Raw genomic sequence first — 19,083 nt, forward strand, 5'->3', positions numbered from 1 at the left:
AACGTAAACACTACTAATCTGCTTCCAAGAATTTTTCTAAATTTTAGGAGTTTGCATGGATTTGAAGAGCAGAAGTTGATCAGGAAAACCGATATTAAATCTCAGAGGAAAAGGAGATATTTTAAATCCTGTCTTCCTAGGGTGTGTACTCAAAAGCTCTCCTACTGGAGAACACTCCTACTGAATTGGAAAGCATTCAGATTATGGTGGCTTTCCACCCTAATTAGGTGTCTTCCTCCCAGGCAGCCTATTTACTAAAGCAATATGATAAGCTTTAATATTGTCATTTAATGAACATATTTATAATGATAAAAAACAAAACATGCTGCATTCCAACTGCTACCACAGTGTAAATAAGGACTGCTTCTCAAAATATTAGCTTTACTGAGGACTGTTCCCTTTTCTTTCTAATTGATCTGCCTCCTAGGGATTAAAATACATCAACAAATGGAATTAGTAACACAAAGCAATGTAGTTTGCTGTTCATAGCATGTAAATATCTTCTTCCATCCTTAGGATAATACTCTGCAGGAAGAGAAAAACAAGAAACTGTCCAAAGGCTACTGCAGGGTTGTTTGTTTTTGTTTTTTACACTAGAAACCATATTTCAGCAACTGTTGTTTGTCATGGTGAAGCACTTGCCACTCTCCATTCAAAACCTCCTAAGAAGCATTTATCCATCTCATTTTGCCGCAGTGTGTGTTCCTTGGGTGACATCCCCAGAGAGACAACAGACTCAAGGCTTAGCACAGCACAACAATTTGTACTGTTGGCTTCACAGCAATTTACTTTGAGACATTCAGACACAGATTTCATTATAGATCAGAAAATTGTATTATTGCATAATAAGATGACTTTAGCTTAAAGAGAAACATAGAAATCTATTTTTAAAATAGTCAATGGTCCTAAAACCCAATGAAAATTTGAAGCGAGTTTATACTGCAGTAGAAAGCCGTGAGTCTGGGGAATCCGCCCGCAGACGAAGACTGGGGCCATCAGTCACCCCTCAACAATCTACATGAAATATGACAGCAAAGCATCACATTCGACTGCCCTCCGTGAGCCTTTATTGAATGATGTACTGTGCATAATGAACTGTGCTGAACAGGAATCAGTCCTGGTCCAGAAATCAGCTTAGTCAAGCTGGGTAACTACAGGAAAGTTTAGCAAAGAGGCATGGGCAGCGGTAGGGAAAGCAGAGATGGAGAGAAGCATGGTAGGCTGGCATAAGTGGGGAGCCACGTGCACCTAAAGATCAGGGAAGGTTGTCCAGCCTGAATCCACCATAGGCCAACAGGGAGGGGAATCCCAGCTGTGCACCAGTGCCTCCCTGAAGGCAGAGGGAGGAAAGCTGGTTCGCACTCCACATCTGTCACCATCCCAAAGCACAGGCCGGGTGCTCAAAGGTGAGGGGAGTTTAAAAGCTAATGCTGAATGTGTGCCTCTGGAGTGGTGAGGTCAGAGTTCGCATTGCCGTTTTATTATTCATGGTGCATTTTCAACATTTGGCTTAGAACGAGCCTTACTTTGGTCACTCGTTAGGACTTTGAAACACGCACGTGCTCTTTGGCAGTAAAGGGAATTTTGCCTTGCTGCCTGGGCTTGGAACTTTGCACTCCTGATCCAGGATTTCAGATGGCCCTGAAATCACTGAAACTGTGAGCCAGAAGAACCCTTTGCATATGCTGATTACCTCAGGTACCTTGTTATAGCCAGAGAAAGCTGATTAGTAAAAGGGAAGAGCCCTAATCATCTGTCCTAGGGCCCACCTCTCAGTATCTCATAGTGGGATGAACTTCAATGCATTTTGTTCGGCACAAACCATGTTTAATCCACCCTATTATACATAACAAAGAAATTATTCAGTCATCCTTTTTGCCTCTGTAGTTGCATGGTTGAGTCTTAGGTGAGTCCTGTATTCGTTCCTGTCCTGGATAGTTCCAACCTCAAGTTCTTTCTGCACTGAGGAGCTGGCGTTGTTAGATTGATCTGTGGGAAGCTGCCCAGTTGCTACTCCAAAGCCCTTGTTAAAAATGAGCATCTCTACAAGCATCCCAGCATTGCACCTCCAAAGCATCCCAGCATTCCATCTCTACAAGCATCCCAGCATTGCATCTCCACAAGTATCCCAGCATTGCACCTCCAAAGCATCCCAGCATTGCAGCAACTAACAACTTGTAGAAAGGCTGCGTTTTCACGTGCAGCACAATTTTGAACAAGCTGAAACTCCATTTTTTTCCTTGTAAAATGAAGATACTAATAGTAACTCGGAGACTGTTACCAGATTAATATAATTTCCAAATATTACCCAACACTTAATACCCTCTAAGTCCCATCTCCTGCCACCACCAATGCACCTTATTCTAGAGCAGTGGTTCTCAACCTTCCTAATGCTGCGGCCCTTTAACACAGTTCCTCATGTCCTGGTGACCCCCAACCATAAAATTATTTTTATTGCTAACTTACAATTGTAATGTTGCTACAGTTATGAATTGTAACATAAATATCTGATATGTGACACTCGTGAAAAGGTTGTGTGTTCTCCCACCATGGGGCTGTGACCAACAGATTAAGGACCACCGCCCTAGTGTATCTGCATCTTGTTTCAGAACTATAGTAATTTTAATGTTAGTAATTTAAGAAATGTGTTTCAGACAGGCAGTGGTGGTGCACACCTTTAATCCTAGAACTCAGGGAGGAAGAGGGAGGCAGATCTCTGAGTTTGAGGCCAGCCTGGTCTACAAAATGAGTTCCAGGACAGCTCAGGCTACTCAAAGAAACTCTGTCTTACCAAAAACAAAGATAGGAAGGAAGGAAAAGAAAAAGAGAAAATGAAAGAGAAACAAAGGAAGGAAGGAAGGAAGGAGAAAGAAAGAAGAAAGAGGAAAGGAAGGAGAGAAATAAAGAAAGAAGATAGAAAGGAAGAAAAAAGGAAAGAAAGGAAGAAAAAAGAAGTGTGTTTCCAAAGGGTGTGATGACGCACATCATTAATCCCAACGCTTAGAGAAAGAAGTAGCTGGGACCTCTGTGAGTTCAAGGCCAACCAGGTTACTAAGTTGAGTGGGCTATCTAGTAAGACACTGTCTGGAGAAAATAGGTTTTCCATACAATACCATAGAACCTTCACATATGTCCATTCATCTCTGCCTCCTTGACACACTGGAGCCGTCTTGCCAGTCTGTAGTTGAGCTGGCACAACTAGAATATTCTATAGTGGAGTTCCTATGAAGCCTGGTTTGTCTTTGTTGCCAAGTATTGGTCATGGAATCCGAATCAGTAAGTGACTGAGGGATCTTGCTGGGAAAGCATGGTCACCAGTTTCTTGTCCATGAATCAAACACCTTGTCTGCACCAACCAGATTTGCAATAAAATCCCTTCCCAGGCTTAAGCCACCTGTTGCTGGTAGTATGAATGAGCCCACGCCCTGAGGACAGCAACCAAATCATCCCGCTCGACACCCCTCTAACCAAATGTGACTGCTCTTTCCCAAGCCACGTGTTTCCTCCACCACCACCCATTCCCGTTCCATCCCCCTCCCTTCAGCCCAAATGAAATGAAAAATCTCAAGCGACTCCATTTGAAATTGTGCTTTAGCATCAGCTCTGAGCCGGCACGGATTCTTTTCTGAATTTTCACTGACAAACTGCTTCCAGCTGCCCTCCGGGGCGGGTCACCACCACAATAAAATACAGTGTTTGCCTAGGGTTTCAGCTGCCACCTGGGGGTTCAATGTACTCAATGAATGCTATTTAGCAGAGCCGGTGGTGAACCAGAGACAAATGGCGTGTTGACTTTTTTCTGCGCCTGTGGTTTTAGGATGGGTTGCTTTCAGGCCCGCGGGTTCTCTCTTCTGTGTTACCAGCCTTTTCCACATTTACAGCCTGCTCCTCCTTCTCTTTCAGGCTTCTGGCTGCCAGCTTTGTGGGACAGAAGCCATTTTTTGCTTAGATGGGTCAAACTTGAGAAGGCTAATAAATATGGATTTTACAGTTACTTCATGTTTTAGAATATATATATATATATATATATATATATATATGAAAAAGAGAGAGAATTCTTTCTTCTTGAATTAAACAGTTTCACCTCATAGTATTATCACTTCATACACATGAAGTAACCAAGAGTGGAGTTACCTCCCTCATCTCTGGACACACCCAGTGAAATGAGGCTTGTTTGTATATGATTAGACATAGTCTGATCCACTGCCCAGTCAAACACTCCCCCCACCCCCACCCCCACCCCCACAGCTTCTCTGCATAGTTGAATTTTGCCTCAGGCTCAATCCTTTGGTCCACCACCTTGTCCTTGGCCCTAGACTCTCTCAGAAGCTCAGCTCTTGAACGTGACTCATGAAGTCTGTTGCCTTCTTCCTCGAGCCCAGCCTTTCTCCTCCATCCTTCCCAGTTCTAAAACATTTCCGGTTATTTCTTGTGTGTCTGTTCCTGACTCCCCAGGAAAACGTGAACCAGCGTCTGTTCACCCTAGATAGGGCACAGACCAAAGAAATGATGGCTCCCAAGTCGACCACATGGTGAAGCAGTGAGTTTGGTGAGGTTACTTGCAAGGGCATGGGTGACTCAGAGGCAGCTGCATGACTGGAAAGCCCAGCCCAGCTCAGGGGATGAATCACTGATGCTGCATGCCTTGAGCTTCCTGCTGCTCAGCCCACTGCATAGTCTCCTCTCCCCCAGCAACTGTTACTGCCTATATGGTATATGACCATGGGACTCTGAGTTTTCTGGGTCTTGTACATTACCTGAACTTCTCTCCTCCCTCCAGAAGGGAATATTTGAAAAGGGAGGAAACGGCTATACAACATTTAGTGCTTCGAGGTTTGGAATTCAGACTATTGGCTAAACTGAAACCTGGATCGTTAGGGTAAGAGCCAGGCTCTGGAAAGTATGTAACAAAATAATTCAAGGTCCCCAAACAGGAGTTTCTCCCTCGTTCCTGTCCAGAAGTCTCAGACTCCCGCTCGTTAAAGAGAAAGTCGCTGTCCCTGAAGACTTGTCAGGGAATTCCAGGAAGCCTGTGGCAGCAGGGGACGCTCCCTGCTTCTGACTGTAAAGAGGCCAGGGAGCATTCTTTCTTTGGAGAGATACAGATGAGGGTCCTTCTGTGCATGTCAGGGCGCAGGGGGAAACAGCCATTTGAAATATGAAGAGTTTGCTACAAAGCAATCTTGAGGTGATCTATTGAAAACATACACATTCCCAGCCTGGTTCAGGTTATGTCCTAACACCCTCTCCCAAGCGTCTGCTTTTCTCCTTCTCCTCTGTCTCCTCTTAGGAGCAATTCAGTTCAAGAAACATTTTTTTAGTGACTTTGTCTGCCTCGTCACTCTCACAGACGAGTCAGACATGCAGGCCCATAAAGGACACTGCAGAATGAGCAAAACAACAGGGGTGACTTAAAATCCCCTGAACACAAACACCTCTTCCATGGTATCTTGGTTGCTGAACCTGTAATGTCCCAGAACAGGCTCTCCTTGGTGCTGAGGCCCAGTCTGGGTTAAAGGTCCTAGAGAATAACCTTACAGCCTGTTCTCACTCAGTGTTCCTTCAAGGCTCACAATCATATTACAGACAGCAAAGTCAACATGTGGCACGGGGAGTGTCACCTGGACCTCAATCAAGCTGGCCTCCGCTCTGTTCCTGGGCCATCATGGTCTCTTGAAAGAACAACAGAGTGTCCAAGATAGAACTCTGCAAAGAGTGAAAAGAACACACACTCACAGCGTAAGAAAGGCCAATGGCCAGAGACACCATCGCGGTGACCCGTATTTTTAGGTAGGGTCTACACTATTAAGTCTCTAGAGCAGAGATTTCCCTGAGAGGTGCCTCCCTGACCAGGTGGTTGACATAACCATTTGGATTCACTCTTCAGGGAGTGGACAATGATCCTCTTTGTTCCTTACCTAGATAGCTAACCTCATGATCTTCCGGGCAGTTCAGGATGCCCACCTAGTGCCAGAGCCACAATTCAGATCTCATTTCTTTGACCAGTGATGAGAGTCCAACACTTGTACTTCCTGGTTTTACAAGCTGCTGATTGAGAGGAAAGGGATCTATCTACCCTCCATCACTTTAAATTCTGTTAATAGCTAAACTATTCACCTAATAGGAGTGCAAAACTCTCATCTGTGTTTCCAGATCCTGCCATCTCCCCAGACCTCTGCCACATCTAAAGCTCAGACAGACTGGAATAACTGCCTAGATTCTTCACTGTTTCATAGAAGGAAATGAATATTTGTCTGCTTAGTCATGGTCCCTAGCAAGTCTTCTCATGTATCCAAATACTGAGGGTCTATCCCTCAAGAAACCAGAAATCTATCACAAAAAAAAGAGTAACTCAATCACCTTTTGTTTTGTTATTAAGGGGCCCACTCAGGCCTCTAGCACATGATAAGGAAAGGCTCTACCATGAAGCTACATTCCCAGCCCTAGTCACCTTCGGACTATTGGCTTCAGGAGTGAATACAGCAATGCAGGCAACCTGACCTGGGCACAAGTCTCAAGACTTCTCTGTTTTGAAAGCATCCAGTTATTTTATCCTTGCAAGCACAATTCAAAGTTTCGTTTTACTTCCTTTTATTTTGCGGGTGTAGGTTTGGCTGCATGTTTCTCTGTGCACCGTGTGCACACACATGCTGCCCCAGGTGGTCAGAAGAGGGTGGCAAGTACCCTGTAGCTGGAACCAGAGACAGTTCTAAACCACCATGTAGGTGCTGGGATTTGAAACCAGGTCCTCTAAAACAACAGCCAGTGTTCTTAACTACTGAGCAATGTTACTCAAGCGAGGCATACACTCTATAACAACATGAAGTCAGAATCGGGGTGGCACGGGGAAGCTAGCTTGAGATTAAATACATTGTTGAAGGTAAACTAGAGAACTGACCAAGGCGGTAGACTCCGTGTTTCCCTAAGATTCTGTAACTAGACAATATGATTTATAAACCTCCAAGGCAAAGAAGGAAAAAAATCTTCGGAAGGGCGAAGTTTAATGATTTTGCTACTTGCGCCAATATCTTCTCGCTCAGTCTATCTTAAAGCATTGCTCATAAGCTAAGCTGCCTTCTACTGCTGGTCCAAAGCAAAGAGTCAAGGAGACACACGGATTGTACATTTCCTACTTGCACTTCCTTGTAATAGGGAGTCAGATTGCTAGCACAGTCTGTAATAGTTTGCCTGTGCTGGGATGGAGGACAGTGTCTCCCAAACCAAAACAAATGAGAAAAATGACAAGGCTGCTGATTTAAGGAGTTTAAACTCCAGGCAGAGCTACAACCCAACACAGATCACCGTGACAGTGCCAAGAGTGACCTTGCTGAGCCACCCTGGGAAGGAGTGAAGCATTAAAATAAAATCAATAGCTACAGATGGCAAGGACAGTTTGTCTTGTCTTGGGCACCGTAAGAGGAAGGAGCTCTGAAGTGCACACTACGCAGAGAGGAAGAAGAATGGGCTCTCTGATGAGGCCCTCTGTAAGCATGACGTGTCATTGGCGATGTGACCAGAGATGGGACTAGAAATGAGAGATTAGTTGCTAGGGATCTGGCTCAGGTAGAAGAGTGCTCGCTGGGCATGCACAAAGCCAAGGGTCCCAATCCTGTAACCACATTAAATGGTATGTTTGTGCGTGCCTGTTATCACAGCATTCCCGGGAAGGGAACTAGAGAATCAGAAGTTCAAGGTCATCTGCGGCTAGTACCAAATTCAAGGCCAGCCTGAGATATCCAATCCCCATCCCCACCCCCCAAAAAAACAAATGAAGCGAATAGTAGCAGATTTTGCAGGAGAGAATGCTATGCCTTACTGACTTTAGTAGGCATCCTTGAAGACAATGACATAGTTTAGGAGGACATCTTCACTGCCTCAGGGGCTGAGATGGACATGAGCTGCAAGGGAGAACACGGAGGGAAATGGCTCCAAGAAGCGTCTGATGAATTTAAGAACACCCCCGTCCAGCATGCCTTCTGCAGCTCCCTTCTCTGCGGCAGCAAATGGTGTTATTGGAGTGCACCGAGCATATGGACTCCTCTGAGTCCTGTCAGCCTTTGCCACAGTGGAGTCACACCCCCTGTCGCCACCCAACCTGAGATAATTCCTTTCTTTATTTGGACAGTGTGCCTATTAATTTTTTAAAAATGATTTATTTATTTTTACCTTATGTGCATTGGTATTTTTTGAGGGTGTCATTTCCCCTGGAGGTAGAGTTATCGGCAGTTATCGGCAGCCACGTGGGTGCTGGGAACTGAACCCAGGTCCTCTGGAAGAACTGCCAGTGCTCTTAACCACTGAGCCATCTCTCCAGCCCCTAATTTTTCACTTCTTTTTGGCCAAACATACTAGGAGGCCATCTCCTTTCCCCCAAAAAATGCCAAGTGTGGCACTTTGTGGGGGAGGTTGTTTTGTTTGTTGTTTGTTTTTTTTTTTTAAGACAGGGTTTCTCTGGCTCTCCTGGAACTTGCTCTACAGACTAGGCTGTCTTCAAACTCAGAGATCTGCCTGCCTCTGCCTCCTGAGTGCCCAGCAAGCATGGCATTTTGGAGTAATGAGATTACTCCAATGGCTGGAGAGATGGTTCAGCCGTTAAAGGCTAGGCTCACAACCAAAATGAGATTATTCGTGAGATTTATATTTTCTTCCACTGTGTGTCCACATGTGGGCATGGAACTCAGATTTCTCTGCCTCATGGTGGTCAGCGTTCAGTGTGCTCTTTGGCTGTAGTGGGAATACTGACCTGTCGATGCTGCCTGCGTTTGGAAAGTCCCACTTCTGGTAATTCATTCAATGTCTATATTTGTCTTTTCAAAGCCACTTAACGCTTTAAGCTTATATAAATCTTGTAGTTAACTAAAGCCTCCAGGTCTTTTGCACGTGAAGTGTTCACATAAATCATTGGGCTTCTGCCCTATTTTCATCTTTATAAGTAGTCAAGATATAAATCCTTCTCACACTATTAAAGGATGTTTGTGCATAAAACAGCCGAAGTGACTAGCATGCCTTTGAGAAGGACCATGAGGATCAAATTTTCATGGTGAGAACTCCAGGAGCTGGGCCAGAGGCACTGTCTGTCTGCTGTCCTTTACTGTGGACCAATGAAATAGTCCGTGGAATACCACCTCCAGCAAAAATTAATACAGAAAAACATTCAAGGGAGTGCTAACCTATATAGGCAGTGAGGAAGTAATTGTTTTGTCTTTGGGGGTGTCAATCAACTATAAAGAGTCCTTTCATACTTTCTTGGATGTGTGAGCTACTAAATGGCAATAACTTTAAATATCAAAATTCTATAGTAATATCTAGGGGTGATTTCAAGTGAGAAAATTCTCAACATCTCTTTAATTTTGAATAAAGTGGAGAGTTATGGAGAAAAAATGAGGACAGAGGAAGCTTTGAGAGACCATAAGAAAGAAAAAAGCATCTAAAATGGAGAAGATGAAGAAGAAGAAGAAGAAGAAGAAGAAGAAGAAGAAGAAGAAGAAGAAGAAGAAGAAGAAGAAGAAGAAGAAGAAGAAGAATTAGAAGAAGAAGAAAAGAAGAAGAAGAATGGTGGACCTGGAAGATTGGCAGAAAGAATAGTATTAGAGGACTTGGCCAGACAGGAATAGTGGTGATGGTGATGGTGGATTAAGACATAGTACCACAGTGAGTTCCCCAAGCACTGCAGAGTGATGGAGAGACAGGTAGGTAAGAACGATGTAAAGCTACCTCAGATCCTCTAAGAACCCTCAGCAAAGTCACCCTACCTACCCCTAGGCGGTAAGCTGCAGCCACCTGAGGAGAGACGTCAGTCTTTCACTGTTGTCCAGATTGTAGACCGGAAGTAAGGTGTGTGGACACTGAGCTTCCGCTGCTCTGTTCAGCTTGGTCTTCCCTCCTGGCTACTTAGACAGATTCCCAGTGCATGACACATCCCAAGGACTCAACTGCGCTCTCTTCCCTTCTCCTCCCACAGGGCCTGATCAATAGTCAGCCTAGTTTAAAGCAAGCTGAGCCCTGCACGCTTCAAGAGACCCAGGAACATTATTCTGATGACACCAGACAGGTAAGAGTGCTTTCCTGTCCACATGGGCAAGTCTGACCTTGGAGTAGATGTCTGCCGGGTACGGCATGGCAAACTGTTTCTGAGAAAAGGAACCATAAAAATATATGTGAGTTGGGGGGAGGGCAGATAATTGTATTTAAAAACTAAGTCATAAAGAAAAACAGACAACCAGACCAATGAACAAATGAACAGTCCAAACTTTCATGTGAGCATCTCAAATGGTTTTTGGTTTTTTTATTTTTTTTTCAATCCCTGAATCCAGATCTCCACATTTCTGGTCACTTCTTATCTCTTTGTGCTGAACAGATAGCTCTTAGGGACTCAGTTTTAAAATCACCTGCATTTAGGACATTGAGATTCCATTTCAGGTGTTTAAATATTCAATAGGCTTAAAATAATTATTTTTTTATTTCTTCTGAATATCCTCCTGCCCCCAATCTCAAGAACTACATGTGACCAAGAGAGTGTTTCTATGTTTGTTTGTTTTTTCAAAGAAGGATTCTTTGCTTTTTTTTTCCCCCATTGTTTCCCTTTCTCTGTGTAGCCTGTTGCTCCCTCTTGGGTCGAGTTGGGAGAAAGGAGGGTGGAAGGATCAGAAGAATCCTTAAGAAGTACAGCTCAGCTCCAGCAGCTGGATCTGGTTTCTAGGAGGGTCTTCCTGTGAAGGTCCTTTGGGAAATACTTCTGTCTGTATCTTCCCTGGGACATCCCACTCCCAGGCTCCTGCTCGCTCCTATGAGTCCCAGCCTGAGGGCGTCCGTGCCAACACTGTCGCCTTTGTAGGAATCACACCAGAAGCACGTCCTTCATCTGGACACTGCAGATGAGGATGCTGGGAGCTGCTTCCTCCTCACCTGATGGGGTGGGCTATTCTAGCAAAGCTTTGGCATTCTGTGCTCTCCAGATGAAAAACAGAGACCATCTTAGGGGTTCACACTGACCCCTTAACTATGGATATGGAGGACATAGACCTGCCTCTCTAGGAACATGTCACCGCTCTAAAGTGGCTGTGATAGAATACACTTCCAAGTCCCTGCATTCTAAACAGCTATCAAGACAAAAAAAACCACAGTCTCCCTGTTGGTGGTGGGCTTGGTTTGATCCACAGGTATTGCTCTACTAGATACAGTTTATGGCTCTGCCAGTCACACATCATCATAACTTGAGTAGTCAATGCAGATAAGTCCCCTAACCTACCCATGCACATGGTGGAACTTCGGTTCCTCTCTCCTTGTGACTGCAATGCTGATAGGAAGCCATGACCCAGTACCGCCAGAGAGCTTGTGCATTACTAGCCAGGGAGAAGACCCAACATCATTCTTTCAAGACTCTCACACCACCGTTAAGGGGAGGGAGGGAAAGCACAAACCCACACAAGTGGAGCCATTAGAGATTGAGGGTCATCTATAAGAGAAGCAGCTATTCCACGGACACTCCCTCTGGAGACTTGTGTATTTAGATGCCTTTGGCAGTCAGGTGACATTTATGGACCCTTCTCAGAAAAACTTTCTAAAGTTTACAACAAAATGTACAAGACTACCAAGGACACAATTGTTCTTGAGAGCAGTTATCAAAATCATTTCAAAATGTGTACTTTTATAAAAGTGTACTTTAGTGAGGGGAAGTTGTCTTATAAAAATCTACATATCTTTAATATGTATTATATGTTATATAAATGTCTTGGAATATCCACCCATGAAACACCCTTAGAATCTGTTGGAGGAGGCTGTTTGTTCAATTTCCTGGCCACTCAATCCTGAAATAATCACACAGAAACTATATTATTTAAATCACTGCTTGACCCATTAGCTCTACCTTCTTATTGGCTAACTCTTACATCTTAATTTAACCCATCTCCATTAATGTGCACTTCACCATGAGGTTGTGGCCTACCAGCAAAGTTTCAGTGCAACTGTCTCCTGCCGCAGCTCCATGGCTTCTCCTCACTATGCCTTTCTTTCTCCCAGCATTCAGTTTTCTCCACCTAGATCTGTTCTATCCTATCAGGCCAAACCAGTTTTCTTTATTCATTTATGGAAAACACAACATACAGAGGGGAATCCCACATCAAGAATCTACATCATAGATATACTCACAGCCTTCAAAAGTATCCTTCAACCTTATTCATCTCTTCATTCTTTTCCTTCTTTATTAAGAGGACACTTAATACAAGGGCTAATCTCTTACCAACATCCTAAGTGTGCAATGAGTGTTGTTAACACATTGTGCAGCAGCTTCACCTTATGTAACTGAACCTTTGTATTCATTGATCAGCACTGCCAGGTTCTGCCTCCGACCCCAGACCCTGGTCCTCCCCCACCCGAGCAGCTCTCATCCACCCACTCTCAGCTTCCTGTGTTTGATTATTTCAGTTCAATCTTGTTGTCCTTCCCTGTCTAGTTTATTTCACTTGTGTGCTGCTTTGTTACCACACAATGTAGAAAGTTCTAGCAGTAATCCTAAGAATGAATTTAAGTGATGTTTTCAGATACCCACAAGTGTGGGATGGAAGGACACCTGTGCTTTCTATTGGTAACAAAGTTGCAGCAGCTGTTGCTAATGCTGCTACAACTGGTTGATTGAATTCATAATTGAAAGTGAATGTTAGATTCCACCCAGAGGATACTGAAAACAAGAATGGACTGGTTCCTATCCCTGTCCATAGACCCTCTGAATTCTACCCACAAGCCACTGGGATGGAAGAAACATTATCCTAGAAGGCTACCTGCTCCAGGGGATCCTCCCACATCTTTTCTGGTGTCTACTTATATATAGGTCAGTGTGGGTGGAGGGGAGGTGGCTGCCAGGCTGGTTTGGTGGCCTGCTGGTGAGGTTTACAGGGTCACCTAGCAACTTCTTTAGGAGTGGAAAGAAATCAAGGACAATAGTCCTCATCTTTGGAACATGTAACTCGGAAGACTGCAGACATCTACAAAATGACCAATTGCTGTGAATTCTGGTTCATGCTCATGTCCACGACACTATTCCAAAATTTATCTCCAGGAAACCATCAGCAGTGATTACCTCTGGGGAGGATAAACGGGTTATGGGGAGCCCAAAGAAACACCTTTCCATGTTCAGCTCTGTGCACCTGTGCAACGTGGACCTGAACATCTACACCAGAACTAAAGGGAGTTAACCACACATTCTCCATTCCCTCATGAGAAAACAAGAGAGAAGGTGGGGAGAGAAAGAGAGGAGAGAGAGGCTTTGTGGCCCAGACTGGTCTGGAACTCTTTCATCTAAGCTCTGGCTATTCAGTCTGTGAAGAATAACATCTGTCCCATCAGGTTGTAGTGAGGTTGAGAGGAATAAGTGGTTGTTACACAATACGCAGGGAAAAAAACCTTCAGATAGATCCAAGCATGGTAACTCACTCCTGCAATTCTGGGACTAGAAAAGTGGGAAAACTGTGATTTCCAGGCAAGCCTGAAAGAAAGAATAAGAGCCCACCAAGAGAAACAAGAAAGGGGACTTCTGTAGGATTAAAAACAAATATTCCAGTAAAACATCGAAGCTTCTAGACATGCAGGGGACTGTGTTTCCGTCCTTAGAGTAGGAGATGCTTTCTTTAAAAATGCCCCAAAAGGACAAAGGATTAAATATGCATACACATAAATTGTACTGCACCAAAGTTAAACATTTCCACACAAGGAAAGACATAGAAAGAAGTAAGGCAGAGTAGGGCTATTTGTAACATAATGTCCCAATTTCATCTCTCTTGCTCTGATAACAGCACTCTGACAAAGAGTAACTTAAGGGAGAAAGGGTTTAGCTAGTACTCAATTGTATGATTTCAGGGGTGCCAGGGTGACAGAAACTTCTAGCAGCTGGACACCTCATATCTGTAGCCAAGCGCAGAGAGAAAAAAACACACATACTTGCTAGTTTGCTTGCTTGCTTACTTACACTCATCTGGTTTTTTCTGCTCTTATACAGTTCAGGGCCCAGCCCATGTCACCCACATTCAGGTTGGGTTTTTCTGCTTCAATTAACTCAATTAAGGCAATCCCCCACAGACCTTTCCTCAGGCCAGTCCCAAATAGAAAGTCCTTCATACAGGCTCTCTTCCCAAGTGACTCTAGACTGTGTCAATTTGACAAAGTCATACACGTGTGTGTGTGTGTGTGTGTGTGTGTGTGTGTGTGTGTGTGTGTGTTTATTGTCCTGGAAATTGGTTATAGAATAGGCTGGCCTGGAACTCAGAAATCCACCTGCCTCTGCATCCCTAGTGCTGGGAGGATATTTCTACTCAGATATAGAAGGGAGAGTCCAGAGATCTGCCAGACAGTCTGTAATGACTGCCACCTCAGAAAATTAGGTGGTACAAAAATGTAAGGACTGAGGGTGTGGCTCCATCATAGAGCATTTGTCTGGTGTATTGGTTGTTTTTGTTTGTTTGTGTCATCTTGACACAAACTAGAATCATCTAAAAAGACGAAAATTGTCCATTGGCCTGTAGGCATGACTGTGGAGCATTTTCTTAATTGGTGATTGAGGTAGGAGGGCCCATCCTACTATGGGTAATGCCACCCCTTGGTAGGTGGTCCTGGGAAAGCAGTCTGAGCAAACCATGAGGAGCAAGTCAGTGCATAAGCAACATTCTTCTGTAGCTTCTGCTTTTCAGGTTCCTGCCTTGTGTTCCTATAAGTCAAATAAACCTTTTCCGACACAGATTGATTTTGGCCATAGTGTTTTATCATAAAAACCCAAGACACCTACCATGTTCAGTGTTCTGGCCCCATTCCATTCTCCATCAAGAATCATAAATACTCAATGGTGCTGAGGTTGAAAATCCTAATTATAAGCCAATCGAGAAATAAACACCTGTCCCTTAAATTAAATGTGATATACTAACTTGGTTGTTTTTCTAATAAGACCATTCCTAAATTATTAGTAAGTGAAACCATTCCTTTATTACCCCAGACTCTAGCTAGATCTAGCTGCTCCTGGTGACCACAAGACTTCCAGTTCCCTTTCTACATCTGTGGCAGCCTTTGCTGCAGGTGCATACACTCAGTCATTTTATTTGGGAAAATAGGGCTGGCAATGTAGCTCAGCAGGTAAGGGAGCTTACTGCCAAGTCTGATGCCTTCAGCTGGATCCCCAGAATTCACACAGTAGAGGGGAGAACTGACGCCTGGAAATTGTCCTCAGACCCCTATCTAACATTGTGAACACACACAAACACACACATAAGTAAATTTAAGTTGTAAAAATATTATGGGCCTTTCCTAGTTCTGAAAATGTATCGGAGTTACATCCTAATTTGGTTTAACCCCAGCTGATTGAAAGCTACAGGAAAAGGGAGGTGGGCTATTTCTTTTAGCCCTCCTGGTCCAAATATCAAATCTCAAACCCACGACACTATGCTGTCCACTCTGTATTGTTTTAAACAGGGTCATGTAGTGTAGCTCTGGCTGGTCTAGAACTAAATATGCAGACAAACTCATAGAAATCCACATACCTCTGCCTCCCAAAAAAATGTGTACTACCTTACCCAACCACTTTTATTTATTTTGTGTGTTTGCTTGGAGACATGCATGTAACTTGACACACATGTGGAGGGAAGAAGACAACCTAAAGAAGTCTGTTTTTCTCTCCCTTCATCCTGGATATCAAACTTAGGTCATCAGGTATGAAGACAGGCACCTTTCCTTGCTGAACACATTGGCAGCCATGTTGCATGTTCTTAACGTCTACTTGGCCATATCATGCATAAATAGTGTGTCAATAATTACATTCTTATATCAGAAAAATTTTCAAATATATTGGCTTAAGTAAAAATTAAAGTTTATTACACTGTCAATTAAATGAAATATATAGGCAACCCAGGACTTGTTTATGAACTCCATGACATCATCATGATTCTTTGCCACATCTATGGTATGCCCCCTTACTCTCATAGTCCAAGATAGTGACTTAAGATTGCTCGGAATCCCCATGTCAAATTGGCAGAGTGGAGAGTGCAGGACACACCTCTCTTTTGTTAAGAAGTTTTCCAGAAGATGAAAGATCCCCCATGCTGATGGATCAGTATGATTAACATAGTAAAAATGGCCATCTTACTAAAAGCAATCTACAGATTCAATTCAATTCACATCAAAATTCCAACACAATTCTTTACATACCTTGAAAGAACAAGACAGAGGTTTATATGAAACAACAACAACAAAAAACAGGATAAATAAAACAATTCTGAACAATAAAAGAACTGCCAGAAGTATCACAATCCCTGATCTCATGCTCTACTATAAAGCCTTAGTAATAAAAACAGCATGGTATTGGCATAAAAACAGACGGTAGATTAATGGAATCAAATCAAAGACCCAGACATAAATCCAAGCACCTACTGATACCTGATATTTTTTTTAAAAAGAAGCAAAAAGTGTGCAATGAAAAAATAAAGCATATTCAACAAATGGTGCTGGCATAACTGGATGTTGGCATGTAGAAGAATGCAAATAGATCCATATCTATCACCCTGCACAAAACTCAAGTCCAAGTGGAACAAAAATCTCAATAAAAATCCAATTACACTGAACTTGGTAGAAGAGAAAGTAGGAAGTAACCTTGAATTAATTGGCGCAGGAGACAACTTTCTGAACAGAATACCAGTAGCACAGACATTAAGATTGACAATTAATAAAAAGGACTTCACTAAACTGAAAAAACTGTAAGGCAAAGGACACGGTCAATAAGACAAACCAGCAGTCTACAGAATGGGAAAAGATCTTCACCAACCCCACATCTGACAAAGTGCTGTTCTCCAAAATAAAGAACTCAAGAAACTAGACATCCAAAAGGTTAATTAAAAAATTTAAAAATGTGGGTAAAGATCTAAATGGAGAATACTCAGCAGAAGAATCTCAAATAGCCAAGAAACACGAAGCAATGTTCAACATCCTTAGTCATCGGGAAAAATGAAAATCAAAACAACTCTGAGATTCCATCTTATACTATCTTATACCTGTCAGAACGTCTAAGATCAAAAACACTAATGATAGCCTTTGTTGGAAAGGATGTGGAGTAAGAGGAATACTCCTCTACTGCTGGTGGGGGTGCAAATTTGTGCAGCCACTTTAGAAATTGATGTAATGGTTTCTTAGAAAATCAGGACTCAATATACGTCAAGACCCAGCTATACCAATCTTGGGCATACACCCAAAGGATCCTCAATCTTACCACAAGGACACTTGCTCAACTATGTTCATAGCAACATTATTCATTAGAGTCAGGACCTTTAAACAACCTAGATGCACCTCAACCTTAGAATGTATAAGTAAAATGTGGTACATTTACATAATGACGTATTGCTCCGTTTTAAAAAAAAAATGACATCATGAAATTTGCAGGCAAATGGATAGAACTAGAAAAAAAAATCATCCTGAATGAGGTAACCCGGATCCAGAAAGATAAACATGGTATGTACTCACTTATAAGTGAATATTAGCTGTAAAGTAAAGGAGTACCATCTACAATTAACAGACCCAGAGAGGCTAGGTAACAAGAAGGGCCCAAGAGGAGGAGAGAGAATGAATGGGTCTCCATGGGAAGGGTAAGTAGACGAGATCTCCTGGGTGGGTTGGAGGCAAGTGGGGATGGGAACTTGAGAGATTGGGTTGGAGGGTGGATGGGGAAAGAGTACTGAAAGAGATGACTGGAAAGAGGGGGCACTTCAGGGTCAGGTAGAAACCTGATACAAGGGAAATCCCCACAAATCTACAAGAATAACCCCAGCTAAGACTCCTAACAATCGTGGATCTACAGCCTGACCTTGCCATCTCCTGTCATCAGATGGGTGACTACCCTAATTGTCATGAGACAGGCTTCGTCCAATAACTGATGGAAACAGATGTGAAGACCCACAGCCAAAAACATTAGGCCAAGCTTGGGGAATCCTGATAAAGAGTGGAAGGAAAGATTCTAGGAGCCAGAGAGGTCAAGGACATTACAAGAAAACCCACAGAAACAACAAACCTGGATCATAGGAATTCACAGAACCAGGGAACCAGTATGGGACTGACCTAGGTCCTCTACTTATATGTGACAGTTGTGTAGCTTGGCTATTTGTGGAACTCCTAACAGTGGGAGCAAAAGCTGTCCCTAAGGCTTTGGTTGGCTTTTGGGAACCTATTCCTCATACTGGGTTGCCTTGCCCAGCCTCAATACAAGTAGAGGTGCTTTGTCTTACCACAACTTGATATGCCATGTTTTGTTGATACCCATGGGATATTGTTGTAGGAGGCTGCTCATTCGTTCTGGGCTGCTCAGACCCGAAATAATCACACAGAAACTGTATTATTTGCAATCCTGTTTGGCCAATAGCCTAAGTGTATTTCTGGCTAACTCATAAATTAACCCATTTCTATTCATCTGTGTATTGTCACATGGCTGTGGCCTACTGGCAAGGTTCCTGTATGTCTGTCCCTGGCGGTGGATTCATGGTGTCTCCTTGACTCTGACTACTCTATATATTTCTCTTCCAGCCTGGCTATATTCTGTGAAACCATTGGCCAAAAGCAGCTTTTTTTATTCATTAACCAATAAAAGCAACACATGTACAGAAGGACTTACCAGGATATCATGGGAAGTACCTTTGAACACATTGGCACAGGAGACCACTTCCTAAATATAACAACAGTAGCACAGAAAAAGAGGAGGAATGGATAGAGGGGTAGCAGGGGCAGGGAATGGGAGGAGAGGAGAGAGAGGAAACTGTGGTTGGAATGTAAAATAAGTGAATAAATGAAAAGTCTTCCAGAAATCTTCTTACCATACACCCATTTTCTCTCATAGCCAGCCTTCAGAAACAATACAAGCTTGAATCCAGAGCTCCTTGAATAGGAAGAGGCCCTGTTATAGCACAGGGACTCACAAGATAGTTTGATTGGTAAAGTGCTTGACACCCAAGCATGAGGACCTGAGTTCAATCCCCAGCACCCATGAAATCCAGGCATGGGAATGGGGGAGAGAGACTGATTCCCGGATGTGTTACCTAGACAGTCTAGCCTAGCCTACTAGACAAGTCT

General features: G+C 43.3%; 1 protein-coding gene across 1 annotated transcript in view; it reads left to right on the plus strand.

The window, feature by feature from the left end:
• Cdyl (chromodomain Y like) overlaps nt 1–19,083 on the plus strand; it is a 221,924-nt gene that overhangs the window by 16,558 nt on the left and 186,283 nt on the right. Inside the window, exon 3 of the mRNA XM_048428142.3 lies at nt 9,962–10,051. Within this exon, the coding sequence (XP_048284099.1) occupies nt 9,962–10,051 (90 nt within the window). The remainder of the gene's footprint in view (nt 1–9,961; nt 10,052–19,083) is intronic.

Source organism: Myodes glareolus, chromosome 14 (assembly GCF_982192425.1).
Source record: "Myodes glareolus chromosome 14, mMyoGla1.1, whole genome shotgun sequence".
Classification (NCBI taxonomy): Eukaryota; Metazoa; Chordata; class Mammalia; order Rodentia; family Cricetidae; genus Myodes; species Myodes glareolus.